Source organism: Lithobates pipiens, unplaced genomic scaffold (assembly GCF_037356315.1).
Source record: "Lithobates pipiens isolate NorthernLeopardFrog02 unplaced genomic scaffold, aLitPip1_a1.2 Scaffold_19, whole genome shotgun sequence".
NCBI classification, from domain to species: Eukaryota; Metazoa; Chordata; class Amphibia; order Anura; family Ranidae; genus Lithobates; species Lithobates pipiens.
In genome coordinates this window covers 359,007,761-359,025,361 of record NW_027507764.1, presented here as the reverse complement: position 1 = coordinate 359,025,361, position 17,601 = coordinate 359,007,761, and the positions used below count along the sequence as shown (strand labels likewise).

At 43.5% G+C, this 17,601-nt stretch overlaps 1 protein-coding gene across 2 annotated transcripts in view; it reads right to left on the bottom strand.

Moving 5' to 3' along the window:
* Window positions 1-17,601, bottom strand: part of JARID2 (jumonji and AT-rich interaction domain containing 2) — a 265,758-nt gene that overhangs the window by 91,240 nt on the left and 156,917 nt on the right. For both annotated transcript variants that reach the window (XM_077492225.1, XM_077492224.1), the window contains exons 4-5: window positions 15,023-15,192; window positions 4,310-4,486 (exon numbers count right to left, since the gene is read on the bottom strand). In XM_077492225.1, the coding sequence (XP_077348351.1) occupies window positions 4,310-4,486; window positions 15,023-15,192 (347 nt within the window). The remainder of the gene's footprint in view (window positions 1-4,309; window positions 4,487-15,022; window positions 15,193-17,601) is intronic.

The following is a 17,601-nucleotide window of genomic DNA, read 5'->3' as shown; positions in this document are numbered from 1 at the left end:
CTGTGATCTTTCTATAGCCACACAGAAATATGCATAATTATTTTATTAATATTGTAATATTTGTATGTAAATGTTGGAGATCTGCCAGGATAGAGGTTTGCAAGTTTTTTTCATGGCTTGGTCTTCCCCTCTTTCACCAGTGTTTTTTTCTGGAGTCCTTTTGTTCATGGCTGGGTTTGTTTGTTTTTTGCAGCCCTGCTCCCCCCCCCCCACTGTGTTTCATGTGCCCCTTGAACCTGACACAAGTAGCCCCCTTGGTTACCACCAGGGGGGGGCTACAGCAAGCGTGATCTGTGTCCAATCATGGGCATTGATTTGCACCCTACAGTGTATTATAGGTAGCCTCCATTCTCCCTGTATTCAAGCTTGTTGGCGCAGTTTCCCTTTCCAAAAGGGCACAGGCATTTCCGGTTCAGGTCGTGTGGTCACAGCCGGTACCATCTGTTGACATCACTTCTGGCGTGGCCCGCTAATGGATTAGACAGTGGGGGATAGAGGAGACAGATGTCTATTAGCCTGATGATTAGGCACCCACTTCAAGCTGCCAGGTTTTTTTATGCCATTTTGCAACATTTGTATTGTTTTTGTTTGTTTTTTGTCACATGAACCCTCACTTTCTATTTATAGAATGGACCACTGCAGTCTGGTTTATAGCCGTTTTTTTTTTTTTTTTTTTTTTGGTATTGCAAAGTCCCACTGCTCTCTTCACCAGATCCCTTGTGGACTTTTGTGTAAGATACAACTTGGTTAAAAATGAACCTGGTATCATGAAACATTTAAAATTGAATGCATAATCTTTATAATTTCTTTTGACACCTGCAATAAGATCTGGTTGATGTAAATGACCTTTTCTGCGTGGGCTGATATTTTAAAAATGTGTTTCTTTGAATAGGTTTTAATTGTTCTTAATACTTTTCTGTTCCTTACAACGCAAATCTAGGATTCGACCAACTCACCAAAAACAATGCACTTCTGAATGTCTGATATCTGCTAAGAATCACATAATAACCGGGTCATAGTGTTTTTGTCAAGAGTGCCTGCAGTAACAGAAGTCAGGAGGGCAGAAGCATGAGAGGAGGAAAAGCAAAAATGTAACAATGGCTCCACAGTGCCACCAGAGCACCTGTCACATCTGCTAGGGAATACCTAGCTTTCACCACAAATCTCTACACCTTCCTGTTGAGGTGTGGCCCAAGATGATCCATATTTGTATTTACCCACAGCAGATAGATCTGATTAGACACGTCCGGGTGTAGAGCACTCACCCTTATCCAGCGCCTGATGACCAAGGTACCCCGCCTGCCAGCTTTCCACGCCTGAAATGTACACGGCAGTGAGAGCTGGCATGTGAAGTTCCACCCACTGAAGAATGAGTGAAGCCTCCATTACCACTGCAGCACTCCTCGTACCGCCCTGGTGACTGACATAGGGTGACATTAAAATAAAATGTTTTTATGGCGCAAGTAATGTATGGGTAACCGGCTTAAAGCAGAGGCATTGTCTGACTGGATCCTTTCTGGGCACTCCTGAAAGAGTCGACACCTGTCAAGGGACCACCCTGAAGGTTGTCAATGGAACCCCACCGACTGAAACCAGGCAACTGCCCGGACAGCCACAAATGCCAAGCCAACAGACAAATCTCAGGTAAGCCGACCACTCTAGGGAATACTTGCAGTCCGCCACTGAAGGAAGCGGGTAACACTACATCATAGACAGATCTGCCTCGTGTGTGTGTGTGTGTGGCTGTCAGCCAGGGAAACACTGCGACATGGATGTTAGGTGTGCACTCGTGTGTCCCTGTGAGACGTTAAACTCGCAGGCTACCCCGGGCAAGGAGATGTGCACTCATTGGCTGTACTAGGGTGACTACTTGGTCTACATTATCCAGCCTGTCACCCAGCCCAGCTGTTGACTGAAGATCTTCGCAGGAAAAAAACATGGGAAAAAAAAAATCTATGGAACCACAGATCCCAGCAGGTCCCCATTTAGTAAACACTAGACAGAAATAACTGGCTTGCCTATAGCAGAGGGGGTTTATACCAGCTAGGATTTCCCATAGGCAGTAATGTGTTTTTTCTGCTTAGCTTCCTACTCCTGTAGGTGGCACCATATAACTCAATGGTCAAGAGTAGAAGAGCTATGCCCATAGTCTGTCCACAGGTTCACATGCAACAAATAAACCGGGTCAATGCTATTTTTATTGCTAAACACATGGGGTTGGATATAGTATGTTGATTGATCACATTTAATAAAAAAAACTATACTATAAATTAGTATTTAATATATCAGGTATAATTGCCAATACCTGTAAAGTAAAAAAGCCTTGGATGCAGATGTTGTCTGAATAAAGTGAAAGCTAGCGTCAATCATCTTTGACTCCGCCTACACCATATTAACACACAAAAAATACACATTTGATGTTCAATAAATATTTATGGGGAGCTGTAACAGTTGATATTTATAATATAGTTTGAATTGCTCCTTTGAAACTATTTTTATTTTGTCACGTGGCTTGCACATTACCAATCAGAACTGGTCAGACAGAAGCCGCGTACACACTTAGCCGTCTGTCCGACGTACTTAGTCTGGCGGACTTCCCGCCAGACTGTCCGTCGGACTTTCCGAACGGGCTACTTGCCCACACACGGCACTTTTTCAGCGGACTAATACGGTGTACTAAGTCCGCCGTACTATCCGCCCTACTTTTGAAATGAACGGACTCGCCCACACACGCGGAGGAAAGTCCGCTAATTTCAAAACGCGTCTCCAGGTAGGCGGGGCCCACGAAGGAGACGTCGCTGGCCCCGCCACCTGGTATGGACTTAAAGGGAACCCCAATGCTGGAAAAAAAAATCGGCGTGGGGGTCCCGCCCAGGTCCACATCAGACCCTTGTCCGAGCACGCTACCCGGCCGGCCAGGAAAGGGGGGGACGAGCGAGCGCCCCCCCACCCTCCTGAGCCGTACCAGGCCGCCCCACCCCAAAGCACCTTGTCGCCATGTTGATGAGGACAAGGGCCTCTTCCCGACAACCCTGGCCGTTGGTTGTCGGGGTCTGCGGGCGGGGGGCTTATCGGAATCCGGGAGCCCCCTTTAATAAGGGGGCCCCGGATACCGGCCCCCCACCCTATGTGAATGAGTATGGGGTTAAGGTGTTAACCCTGTGTTGTGTTTTTTTGTACTTTTTTTCACAGGTGAATGGGTAGGGGTACATTGTACCCCATACTCATTCACATAGGGTGGGGGGGGCGGTATCTGGGGCCCCCTTATTAAAGGGGGCTCCCGGATTCCGATAAGCCCCCCGCCCGCAGACCCCGACAACCAACGGCCAGGGTTGTCGGGAAGCGGCCCTTGTCCTCATCAACATGGGGACAAGGTGCTTTGGGGTGGGGGGGCCGCGCGGCCCCCCCTTCCCCAAGGCTCCCCCCAATGTTGAGGGCACGCAGCCTGGCCGGCCGGGTAGCGTGCTCGGACAAGGGTCTGTTGTGGACTTGGGGGGGACCCCCACGCCGATTTTTTTCGACGTTGGGGTTCCCCTTTAAGTCCATACCAGGTGACGGGGCCAGCGGCGTCTCCTTCGCGGGCCCCGCCTACCTGCAGACCCACTCGAAATGAGCGGACTTTTCTCCGCGCGGGAAAAGTCCGCTCATTTCAAAAGTACGGCGGACTGGCACACACACGGCCGGAATGTCCGCCGAAATGCGAGTCCGGCGGGAAGATTGGAGTGCAACACTACCTTCTAAGTCCGCTGTACTTTTGGGTCAAAAAAGTATGCCGTGGGCTACACATGGGGGGATTGTCTGGCGGACTTGAGTTTGCCGGACTTTTCCAGCCGCTTGTTTGATCGTGTGTACGCGGCAAGACTCACACTGTGGAAAGCATACATCAGCAGATTATTAGAAGCCCCTCCCCCCAGGGTCTTTTGTCTACAGATGCCAAAGAACAGGGAAAGATCACGTGACCACACACCTGTGCTGAAGAAATGAGGATTAAAATAAATACAGTGCCATGATATATATGATGTTAATAAATTATGGCAATACCTCTTTGTTTAGTATCCCTTTAACCTTTTAACCTAGAAAGAAAGCCTAAATAGTGATTATAAGAAACCGTCTCTAATACCCCATATTATATGTAAGTGAGAGACAAGTATGTGTGGTGGGCTTGTTTGTGAATACCTTTCCTATATTACAAACATGAAAGCAAAAGGGATTCCCAGAATTCCAAAAACTGAAGAAAATAGAGTGCGTAAGCTGGCGCACTACAGCTATACCTATTATTATGTAAAACTGAAAATAATTTGGAGTTTACCATGTCCATTGGTGACATGCTTTTGTGATTTTCCTTTGCGAGGTGTTGAGTGGCATGAGGATGAAGTGTTAGTGGTGGCTATTTTGGTGTCCTCGAGTTCCACATCATCATCCTCAACATCTTCTTCATCTTGGGAGCTTCCAAAGTAAGCCATGCTGGTTGGCAAGGCCGGGGAACCTGCATGAAAGCAAAAGATTTAGTATCAGATTAGCATCAAAATATTATATTATGTACATTTACAAGCACATTAATTTAAGCCGTTTGCATTAATGGGTCTTTTTACTAATTAACTCACAGCAGTTAAAGAGGAAGTAAACCCTGATGGGTTTACTTCCTCTTTCATTCTCTGCAAAGGTAAAGCATAATGGACTACTATGCATTGCATAATAGTGCACTATGTGTAACTTACCTGACACAGGAGCCAGCAAAGTCACCACTGTCCCCTGTAGTCCGGCGCATCCATCTTCTCGGTGGGTCTCGCTGCTCCACCGCTGTCATTCGGTGAAGCCGCGATTACGTCACTCCTGCGCATGCGCACGGGAGGCGCCACTTGCGGCATATCGCCGTTGACCGCGGAGCGCTCAGTGCTCCTGCGCAGCGCTGTCTGCGGCGCATGCGCCGTAGACAGCAGTGCCTGTCTTTCGGCGGCAAATATCTCCTAGACCGTGTAAGTTTAGGAGATATTTCTTGGACGTACAGGTAAGTCTTAATCTAGGCTTACCTGTAGGTCAAAGTGTGTTGTAAGGGATTACAACCACTTTAAGAATCTGCTGCCACTCTGTTAATGCATACTGTAATATTAAGAAATGTATTCTCCAGTAAACTAAAAACAAAGCCTTGAATATGTGGAACAAAGCCTACTTTTAAATGTTATAGCCTTTCCAGGCCTCAAACTGTCAAGCACACACGTGGCTATTTTTCATCCTCAGCATACCTTTGGCAAGTACATTGGATCTAGAAAAAAATATGTAGCTCCCCAAAAGCAGTAGGAACTTGGCCTGATCTGCATAAGGCAAGTCATTTTTCAACATGTGGTGTGGAGGGTACAGGCAAAAGCTTGAGAAGACATCAAGTACCGGAAAGCAGAATTTATGCTCTTGCCTGCAAAGACGGAAGGTAAAGGTATTTTCTGAAAATATTGCTTGCTCATGCATTAGGGCAAAGTATGTAGAGAGATCAAAACGTTTTATGTATGGGACATTTTAATGCACGCAAAGAACAATGAATGCATGGAACAGTCATATCAGATCATCTCATCATACAAAATCTATTCAAACACTTCCAACATTTTGTAGTAATTAAAAAAACAAGTTTTTGCTGTCGATTCTTCCAAGCCAATATTTTCCCAAGTGTGTGCTTTTCTTTTTCTTTTAATACTCTATAAGAAATGCAGTTACAAGCAAAAGCACAACAAATTGGCATTATTACAAAAAATTAAATTAGATACCAATCAAGTCTAAATCATTTCGCCCTTGTTACATTTGTTTTTCAAATACTTTTAAAATGTAAGCTTATATTGGCAGGGCTCTTTCCTACTGTATCTTGTTATTGATGCCTGTTTCCAAGTGTATCAAGAAAATGCTTTATGGAAGTTAGGCCCGGTTCACACTGGTGCAACAAATGCTCCAACTTCGGAAGCACATGTTGCATGATGTGTACAAATTAATGGTTCCCTATGAGAGCCGCCTTGACTCGTCGGACACATGTTGGTCTGACACAAGTCAGTCCGACTTTAGAAAAGGTTTCTGCACTACTTTGGTCCTTTTTCAGCCCATTCAATATCACTGAAGTCGGATCAAAGTCGGATCCTCGCCCTAACCATCTGGCTTGCGACATCCGGCATGGTGATTATGGCAGCAGTAAAAGGAATTTATGTCACACTGGGATTGTTTTGATTGGTAAAAGGACAAGTCAGACTTATCTCAAAGTTGGAGCAAAATCATATCCTGTTTATTCAAGCCGGATGGGAGTAGGACCAATGTAGGACCAATGTAGGACTGAATTTGCAGGGCAAAGTAGGATAACAGTCATACAATCGTGTCATACCAGTGTGAACCTGGCCTTAGGAATAAAAATTGACACAACACTTATAGGTCACAATGTAAATTAGAAATTGAAGAAGATGATTTATGAAAACTGTAGCAGTTTCCCAGTGGAAAGAAAAACTAAGATTCTTTTACAAGAGCCAACAAAACATTGCACACAAAAAACATGAGACCAAAGTATCTGTGCTGCTCACAAATGACAGGCAAAATTGAAAGGCTGCTGTAGACATCACAAACAGTTAGTGGCTTTAGTCCTGCCTAGGAAAGACGACAGATGCTCACTGCTACTGCATTCCCCTTTTGACATGTTGCCAACTACATTGCCAGACATAAGCAACTATTTCTTTAAAGAAGGAATTCATGGAACAGCACAGCTAACAGGATTATCATTGCTGCTTCATGGATGGTTTGAAAGTAAGACAACAGAACTGTAATAGCCCTGAACAATGAGGACACATACACAAGCTAATAAGGAGAACAAATGCAATTCATATCCCACGGCGACCCTCCCGCCATTCTCTTCTGTGCCAGGAATTGCTCACGTGGGCACTCAGAATGCCCTAGACAAATACAGAGCTGCATGTGAATGGCTTTTTGTGCTCAATCAATATTTCATTCATGTGAGGCAGAGATCATTTTTCCATCTTACATGCTGCACAGTGAATCTGAACTGGCACATGCAACAATATCATATATTATGTGGCTCTTCTAGTCTGATTCTGGAACTTAATATATTAACACTTTAATAAAGTAAAATATTAGTATCTTGTTATTTACAATCTTACAATAGGTAGACCAATAAATTAAAAAACAAAGAAATCACAAACCTATTGCAGTGTTAATAACATGCAGCAATAAAAGTATTGAGGAAGGGGGGTTATGCATCTTAAATTCATGGTGCACAACCTGTGATTATTTCATTATTTAGGGCCACACTTTTTGAGGCAGACTAAAGGAGATTGTGAGGGTCATCCAAATCTCATTTACACACCACACAGCTAAACAGCTTATTTAGCACAGGACTAAGTGCAGGGACTAGTTTATTTACATCCCCTCTAGTTCTACTACTTCACCAATCAGGACAACTAGTAGGAGTTAAGCTGCCCCTATACTAACCAAATTCAGCCAGTTCAGTGGGGCCCAGTCTAATTAAAATGCGTGACCGATACTGCTCAACAGAAACTGAAATTTTGATCAACTTTTGAGGAAAGGACATGCTGGGAAACTTTGGTCATTCAGCAGTGGGTCCCACTGATAAAACAGAATGCCCCAGCAGGGGGGGTTCCTCCATGAACCTTGCTTGTGTGGATGGAGGAATCTACGTTTTTTTTGTTTTTTATTCAGCCCACTGTGACCACCAATGGTCAGCTTTAGGCACATTCAAAAAAATGTATCGCTTTCTCATATTTACATATCAGCCTAAGTCTTCTCCCACACAGGGCAGGCTCCGTTGGAATTCACCTGCTCAGGAGGGGGGGGGGGGGGGGGGTAAATAACCTCTATCAAACCTCTTCAAAAAGCCCAGTGGAATGTGACTACTATTAAACGAGAGCCTTCAAAGCCATTGTACAGGACAGAACAGTACTGTTTATCATGCCATCTTGAGCTTTTTGCATTTTTAGCTTCTTCCTGAACTGCACCCCCATGATTCCTAGCCAAAGAATCCCAGTTCCAGTGTTTACAGGGAGCCACAGTGAATGATGATAAAAAACGTTTTTGCTCTATCACAGCTACAAGCAATCCCTATTCCAGGCTAATTTCAGGACATTTGCAGATCTGATTAAATAAATTAAGTCTTGGAACAGACAGCTGGATTTAATGCAAGCAAAGGTTGCCAAAAGAGAATTTCAGTATTTTTCCCAGCATAAGCTGGCAGTAGAAGAGCAAAGTTCACCTTAGTGGAAATCATAGGTTTCCATTGGGTTACAAATTGAACTGTGACAGAATGAAATCTTGACACGTCATGTTTGCTCCTCAACCACTAAGCTAAAGTTTTTTTGTTTTTTGTTTTATATTAATTGAAACAATATTAGGCTAAGTGCTTAGTTTAGAAGATTTAAAAATAAAATTTTAGACAGTCTTAAAAAAAACTAAGAAAAAGGCGGCCTATTTCAAACAGATGTCGTGGTTTCACTTTTTAAACGGCATTAGAAAATAAGCAAATAACAGTATTCCCTTGTGCTATAAAATATGCCAGAAGCAGGTCAAACATTTCTTTTAGCAACAACTTTCATAGAAGTCCTAGAAAAAGAAGATTTCCTAGGACTTTCGAAGGGCATAATACTAGCCTGCTTAAAAAAAAAATCCTGTTTACCACTTCAATATCAGGCCCCCTTTCCTGACCAGGCCAATTTTTAGCTTTCGGCACTGTTGCACTTAGAATGACAACTGCACGGCTAAATAAATAAATTTCTCTTTGTTTCTGTAATAACATTTTGCAAATAAAAAATATTTCTCCATAAAGCTAGGCCAAACTGTACTCTGCTACATTTCTGTGGTAAAATTAGCCCACACTATTGTGTGTAATATATATAAAAATATAGATAAATATCTCTCTCTCTCTCTAATAATATATATATATATATATATATATATACATATATACATATAGTTATATCAATATCTGAACATTGATCATCTTGTGACATTTCCTGTGTTTGGAGTGCATACTGGACCCAGGAGTAGGGGTCAGTGGTCAGCCATTACTGTATATTTCCTGGAAACACTGAGTGACAGTTTTTAGGCGCCATTTCATGTGAGTTCACATCTGAATGTTTTAAATGGGAAAATCATTTTACTATTAGTAAAGTTTGCAATTATCTTTTGTTTGTGGCATCCCTATGTGATCCCTATCCTCATGACACATCACAGGAAGCACCCTCATGGCTAACAGAGGACAGAATTAGAGATAGACTTGGAAAACTTAACATTAATAAGTCACCGGGACCAGATGGCTTGCACCCGAGGGTCCTTAGGGAACTTTGTCAAGTAATTGCCAGCCCATTGTTCCTAATTTTTACTGACAGTCTACTAACGGGAATGGTACCAGCTGATTGGTGAAAAGCCAATGTAGCACCAATATTTAAAAAAGGGCCAAAATACATCCCTGGGAATTACAGACCAGTTAGCCTAACATCAAAAGTATGCAAGTTCATGGGAGGGGATAAGGGACTATATACAAGATTTTAGTAAAGAAAACGGTATCAGCAGTAATCAGCATGGATTCATGAAGAATCATTCTTGCCAATACAATCTATTAACCTTCTATGAGGTGGTGAGCTGCCAGCTAGATAAAGGAAGGCCCATAGACGTGGTGTAGCTGGACTTAGCAAAAGCATTCGACAGTTCCCCATAAATGTTTACTGTACAAAACAGGCTCAGCAATGGCATTTAACGCCAAGCTGCTGCTAACAAAGCAAACAGAATATTGGCATGCATTAAAAATATAGCTTACCTGTAAAATCCTTTTCTTTTTAAGTACATCATGGGACACAGAGCCATAGTAATTACTATGTGGGTTATAGTCCACCTTCAGGTGCTGGACACTGGCACACCCTAAACAGGAAGTTTCCTCCCTATATAACCCCTCCCACTACTGGGAGTATCTCAGTTTTATAGCAAAGCAATACACATGTATAATAGAAAGAGGGGCGGGACCTCTGTTTCCCATGATGTACTTCAAAAGAAAAGGATTTTACAGGTAAGTTGTTATAAAAATCCTATTTTCTTTAATCATACATCGCGGGACACAGAGCCATAGTAATTACTATGTGGGATGTCCCAGAGCAATAGCAATTGAGGGGAGGGATACTCAACTAAAGTAGGGCATCATGAGATCGGTGGATTTATACTGCTGCCTGCAGTACACTGTGCCCAAAGGCGACACCCTTATGTCTTTTTACATCCACAAGATACAATATGGTAAATGTATGGATTAAAGACCAAGTTGTGGCCTTGCAGAATCGAGCCATGGAGGCTTGGTGATGCACTGCAGTAAGTAACAGCCATAGAGGAGTGCGTTTTGATTTGAGAGGGTAGAACTACCTCTTTAAACCATAAGCTTGAACGATTACTTGTCGAACCCATTTAGAAATCATAGATTTCAATGCTGCCTGTCCTCTGTTGACTGACTGCTCTTGCCACATCACGAGAATGTAGTGATTTTTCTCCCATAGAACAGGGTTCTGGAAAAATGAAGGTAGAACAATATCCTGGTTTAGATAAAACCCAGATATTACCTTTGGTAAAAAGTTAGGATGAGGACGCAATGCTACCTTATCCTTGTGAACAATAAAAATATGGCTCTTTACAAGAAAGAGCAGCCAATTCTGATACCCTTCTTGCAGCAGATATGGTTACCAGAAAAAAATAGTTTCCTTGTCAAAAAAGGACCAAGGGAATATGTCGTATCGGCCCCAAAAAAAGAAGGCTGTTTTGTAATGCCGACAAAACTAAATTCAAGTCCCAAGGATTCAGGGGTTACCCAACTGGAGATTAAGCCGCGTTACCCCCTGAATAAAGTTACGGACCAAAGAATGCAAAGCAAGTGGTCGGTGAAATAATACGGATAAGGCTGAGACCTGTCCTTAGAAAGCCCGCAAGGCCAGCCTCATTTCTCACCCTATCGGCAGAAAGTCAAGGATTCTACCTTTGCCCTATTTCCTGGGGTGCTCCTGGTTTCACACTAGGAGACATAGATTTCCCAGACTCCATAATATATAAATTATGGAGGCCGACTCCCTTGCATTAGCCAAGGTAGATGCTACTGAACCTGACAGCCCACGCTTCTTCAGAGTGTGGGTCTCAATAGCTAAACCGTTAAATTTAGCGTTTGTAAAGTAGGATGGAACACCAGACCTTGCGAGAGAAGGTCTGGCCATGATGGTAGGGCCCATGGGTCCCCTACTGCCATCTTTACAATCTCTGCATACCAAGATTTCCTGGGCCCTGCTGAGGGCCACAAGAATCAATGACTTCCCTTCCTGCTTGATCCTGCAAAGAAGCTGTGGATGCAGGCAGAATAGGAGGGAATGCATAAATCAGCGATGCTAGCGGATCTTTTGTTCTTGACACAAAGTTGTCGATTTCTTTGTTGAACCTGGACGCAAACAGATCTATGTCTGGGATCCCCCATTTTTGACAGGAAGATATCAGGGTGAAGGAACCATTCTCCTGGAAACAACTGATCAGTCTCCATGCCCAGGCCAATGATTTCTGGCCTGGACCTGGTGATAGGTTCTGGTGAATGGCAGACTGTCTTCTGGCCGTGTAATGTTAACACAGGCAGAGGAAGTGATATCACCTCCCCCTTGTGGAATCCTTTATGGTTCCAGAGCGAGGAGAAGAGAAAGCTAAATGTGAGTTGCATCAACACTACACTGAAACAGTACACATAGGCACACTTTTCACCCCCTGATCACCACCCTGATTGCCTCCCCCAGTTAACCCCTTCACTCCCTGTCACTGTGTCACCAAGTGCAGTCTTCAGATTTTTCACTGATCACTGTTCTGTTATCACTTGTGACACTAATCAATGTTAGGGCAGTTAGTAGTAAGCCCAGGTAGCTTTAGGGTACCCCCCTCAAAGGTTTAACCCCTTGATCACCCCCCATTAACCCTTTCACCCCCTGTCACTAATAGTGTACAGATCTCTTTTCTGATCACTGTATTTAGTGTCACAGGTGACGCTGGTTACTGTCGCAGTCAAGTTTTTATAGCGTTCGCATACCCACCATATATTACTGAATAAATGTTTAACCCCCTGATCTTCCCACAGGTTTTAGTGCCAGTTAGGATCATCATCATCAATTCCAGGCAAAGTCAGATTAGTGCCAGTAGCGCTAACACCCACGCACACACCATACACCTCGATTACTAGTATAGTGTTTGAACGGCTAAATATCTTTGGTCTGATCAGATCTATGCTAGCGGCCCCAATAGTTTAGTGTTCCCAAACACGTGGCGTTAGCAGAATAAACCCGGACACCTGCTAGCACCTGCGTTTAGCCCCACCGCCCAGCCCACCCCACCCCACCGAAGTGCAGTATCAATCACTGTCACTTACAAAACACACAACTGTAGCGTAAGCAGAGTCACGCCTGATCCCTGTGAACGCTAACATGTTTTTTGGTAGCGATTTAAGCAGGCTTTGACCATTGGGTGCTCTTGCCTGTAAGTCGTACTAGCTGTACCTATAAATTTAGAATTTAAATGTCCAAACAGAGGTACACTAGTGAAAAGGCATACACGCTGCTGAGCATGACAAATGGTAGCAATGGGGAAGCTGCCTCACTGTCAGATTCAGGCTCAGCATACAAACCGATAGAAAGCAGTGGCACCCTGACAGATAGTCTGACAACAGAGTAGTGATCCCTGCCAAGGTCAGGCATACCCAACCCCGTTCTTCTGTTGTTGAGGCGCAATTACTGCAGGGCTCTCCCATGGAGCAGAGAGCCAGTACTAGTGCCGCTCACCCTTCTGGTGAACTGGCAAGCGCCAATGGCCTAGTACATCCTGGTCGTAGTCAAACCAGCACTGCAGTAACATGTGGTGATGTGGCAAGTCCCATAAGTGCAGTTTAAGCTGGTGCGGTGGCTAGTACAAGCAGTGTCCCGCAGCCACCAAGTGTTTGAACACAGGCCCGTATAGACCATAGTACCCATCCTGCTTCATATGCCAATTCTAATTGGCTGCCCACCACTTCTGCAGCACCCGTACTTCCCCCATTCACTGGCCAATCTGGAATTCAGGTGGTGATTTTACTTAATTTGATTTTTATTCACTGTATCTATTGTGGACCAAAGAAATTTGTATGCTGGTCAGTTCATCGCCACTAATCCCCAGTTGACCCTTACCAGAGAATGGAAACCTATTATGGATCCTGAATTTAAGACCTTTCTGGGCCTATCCCTCCCAATGGGCATTACTGAAAAGTGTGTTGCGGTCATATTGGTCCACTGATCCAATTCACCATATGCCCTTGTCCTCTGCTTCCATGACCAGGACCCAATATGAGCAGATCTTACGGTTCATGCATTTCAATGCCAAAGAACTCTGTCATCCCCAGGGTGACCCTGGATATGATCGGCTCCACAAAATTCAGCCCCTCTTAAACCACAACAGTTTGCAGCCATGTTTATTCTAGATCAAGTTGTCTGCGTTAATGAGTCCCTGATTACATTTTCTGGCCACTTGTCTTTCAAACAGTATCTCCCCAGCAAGCGTGACAGATTTGGGGTCAAGTTGTATAAGCTCTGTGACAGGGCCACAGGCTATACATATAGTTTTATGATTTACGAGGGAAGAGATAGTCACGTGGAGCACCACAACTGACCAGACTACATAGGGAGCCCTGGCAAGATTTGGGGCTTGGTGTCACCCTTATTCAGAAAGGGGGAACTACTTGTATGTTTACAATTATTACACAAGAGCGCCACTTTTTAGTCATGTTATTGATTGTGGAATTGGCACATGTGGCACCATGCAATCTAATCACTGGGGCTTTCCCCAACGGCTTGCAGATTCCCAACTTAGACGGGGGGAGAGAGCCTGCTTGAAATGTAACAATTTGCTCGGAGGGAAGTGGAGGGACACGCGGAAAGTTTTTGTTCTGTCCTCCCTTCACGCAGATACAACAGTCGAAATTCCAAAGGCGACTGGTGTTATTGTGAAGCTCCTCTGTATCCACGAATATATCCTTGACATGGTAGAGGTGTACCTCAATGACCAGATGATGGTGCCGTACTTAACTGCCCATAAGGCCAGACCCTGGCATAAACCAGTGTCTTGTATATTTATTCCAATTGGCTCTGCTGAACACTTTATGTGATATATAAAGCCTCAGGGTGAACTGGATTCCAGGAAGAGATCACAGCCCTTCTGTTTCCAGACATTGCTATGCCACACCTTCCCAATGCAAATGCAGTAAGTCGGCTGCATGAAAAGTATTTTTTTTTTAAATTAGGTTTTCTTTTTTCTTTCATTTTTCTTTAAAAAAAATTTAACATACTGTGACCAGAGCTATGCAGTGTTACCATAGTAACACTACCACTCTGGAGAGTTGTTCAGGATATTTTGTTTTTTTTACTAGGTTTGGTTATAGCAGCGAATCTCACTGCTATAAGCAACTATTTTTACGGAATGACAGTGTTTAGACACTGTATTTTGTTGCGATTAGCTGTGATTGGTCAAAGCTAATCACATGGTATGAATGGGCTGTGATTGGCCCTGTTTGCACCATGTGATCACTGTTACCAACACAGCTAGCAACACAATTGTATTCAATGAATGGCATGAAAGGAAGCCATTCATGGTTTACAACTGTCACGTGGTCTGCTGTGATTGGTCACAGCGATCACATGACACTGGCCGGTATAGTGATCGGTCATCTGCTGTGTCCAGAGGATGCAGTGAATGACCGATTGCGCTGGAGCGTGGCCTCGAGTGGCCACACAAAGTGTGTTCTCAGGATGACGTAGTCCAAGAATAATAGGGTTCCCGCCAGTCCATCATTTTACGACACAGGCAGGAAGCAGTTAAAGGTAACCTCTACCTATGCATTTTACATCTCTTCTCAAATTGCATTTCCCTGGAATGGGACAGTATCAGAGGGATAGTCTTGGAAATAGCAATGTTATTTTTGTATGTAAAAGAAGTTGAACATTCTTACCTCGGAGACACAGAAATGTGAGGAAATCCTCAGTCTTGGGCTTGCGCTTAGAGAGGTCTGACATCTGAGTAACTGGCGGGGGTAGCAATGGCTCCACAATTTTAATGGGGGTTGTGCTCGGACTGTTTGGCTGGGATTGGGCAAATTTTCTTTGTGCTTGCAGCCTTGGCCTGTAAAAAAAAAAAAAAAAAAAAAGACCATAAAATTTGGTAAGATAAATGAACCTTGGTCACATTTTCATGTTCATTTTCTAATTTTAGCTTATGATGTAATATAGAACATTTAACATTTTAACATCTAGAACACTCCTTACTGCAGTGGGCACCAGGCAGAGCACCATTTAAGCAGAACTTTACCCATAATTTTCTGATAACAATTAATGTCCATTAACAAAACATACATTCCACATAATTATGCTACCAAAACTAGTGTGTGCTGTAAAATTGCCTTTTTTTTCTTACTGAAGGCCAGCATTTTGTTGAAGCCCAGAGCAGTCAGTTCCTTATTGGAAATTCAAAATATAGACATTTCCCAGCCATGATAATATGTCTTGGCTTAGCTAGAGAGGAAGGCTGACAGAAGCTTTAGGCCTCCTGCACAGAAGAATTGTGGTCATGATAGGAACGTCTTGACCGCTTGCAGCGGGAAAGCGCAAAACGTAGCTAATACACAGTTTGCACTTTTGGTGCGTTATATATATATATATATATATATATTTATTTATTTTGAGTATACCCCTCACATTGACAACACTGAAGAAATTACACTTTGCTACAATGTAAAGTAGTGTGTGTTTGCAGCTTGCATAACAATCTAAATTTGCTGTCCCCTCAAAATAACTCAACACAGCCATTAATGTATAAACCACTGGCAACAAAAGTGAGTACACCCCTAAGTGAAAATGTCCAAATTGGGACCAAAGTGTCAATATTTTGTGTGGCAACCATTATTTTCCATCACTGCCTAAACCCTCTTGGGCATGGAGTTCACCAGAGCTTCACAGGTTGCCATTAGAGTCCTCTTCCACTCCTCTATGATGACACCACAGAGCTGGTGGATGCTAAGAGACCTTGCGCTCCTCCACCTTCCGTTTGAGGATGCTCCACAGAAGCTCAGTAGGGTTTAGGTCTGGAGACATGCTTGGCCAGTCAGTAACATTTACCCTTAGCTTCTTTAGCAAGCCAGTGGTCGTCTTGGAGGTGTGTGTTGGGGTCGTTATGTTGGAATACTGCCCTGCGGCCCAGTTTCTGAAGGGAGGGGATCGGGCTCTGCTTCAGTATGTCACAGTACATGTTGGCATTCATGGTTCCCTCAATGAACTGTAGCTCCCCAGTGTCGGCAGCACTCAAGCAGCCCCAGACCACGACACTCCCACCATCATGCTTGACTGTAGGCAAGACACACTTGTCTTTGTACCTGGTTGCCGCCACACACGCTTGACACCATCTGAACCAAATACGTTTATCTTGGTATCATCAGACCCCAGGACATGGCTCCAGTAATCCATGTCCTTAGTCTACTTGTCTTCAGCAAACTGTTTGTGGGCTTTCTTGTGCATCATCTTTAGAAGAGGCTTCCTTCTGGGACGACAGCCATGCAGAGCAATTTCATGCAGTGTGTGGTGTATGGTCTGAGCACTGACAGGCTGACCCTCCACCCCTTCAACCTCTGCAGCAATGCTGGCAGCACTCATACGTCTATTTCCCAAAGACAACCTCTGGATATGATGCTGGACATGTGCACTCAACTTCTATGGTTGACCATGGCGAGGCCTGTTCTTAGTGGAACCTGTCGCGTTAAACCACTCTATGGTCTTGGCCACCGTGCCGCAGCTCAGTTTCAGGGTCTTGGCACTCTTCTTATAGCCTAGGCCATCTTTATGTAGAGCAAAATTCTTCTTTTTAGATCCTCAGAGAGTTCTTTGCCATTAGGTGCCATGGTGTTGAACTTCCAGTGACCATGAGAGAGTGAGAGCGATAACATCAAATGTAACACACCTGCTCCTCATTCACACCTGAGACCTCGTAACACTGAGTCACATAACACCAGGGAGGGAAAATGACTAATTGGGGCCAATTTGGAAATTTTCACTTTCGTTGCCAGTGGATTAGATGTTAATGGCTGAGTATGTAGTAATTGAGGGGACAGCAAATTTACACTATTATACAACTATACACTCACTACTTTACATTTAGGCAAATTTCTTCAGTGTTGTCACATAAAAAGATATAATAAAATATTTACAAAAATGTAAGAGGTGTATTCACTTTTGTGAGATACTGTACTGTATATATCTGTGTGTGTGTGTGTGTGTGTGTGTGTGTGTGTGTGTGTGTGCGTGCATATATATATATATATATATATATATATATATATATATATATATATATATATATATACATATACATATACATATACACATACATACACATACACACACACACACACATACATATACACACACACTTTTTTTTTTATATCAATTTTGACTTGATAAACAAGCGATGTCTTGATATACAAGTAGTGTCATGTCACAACTGAGTTTAAAAGAGAATAGAGGCGCCTCTAAGTGTATCAAT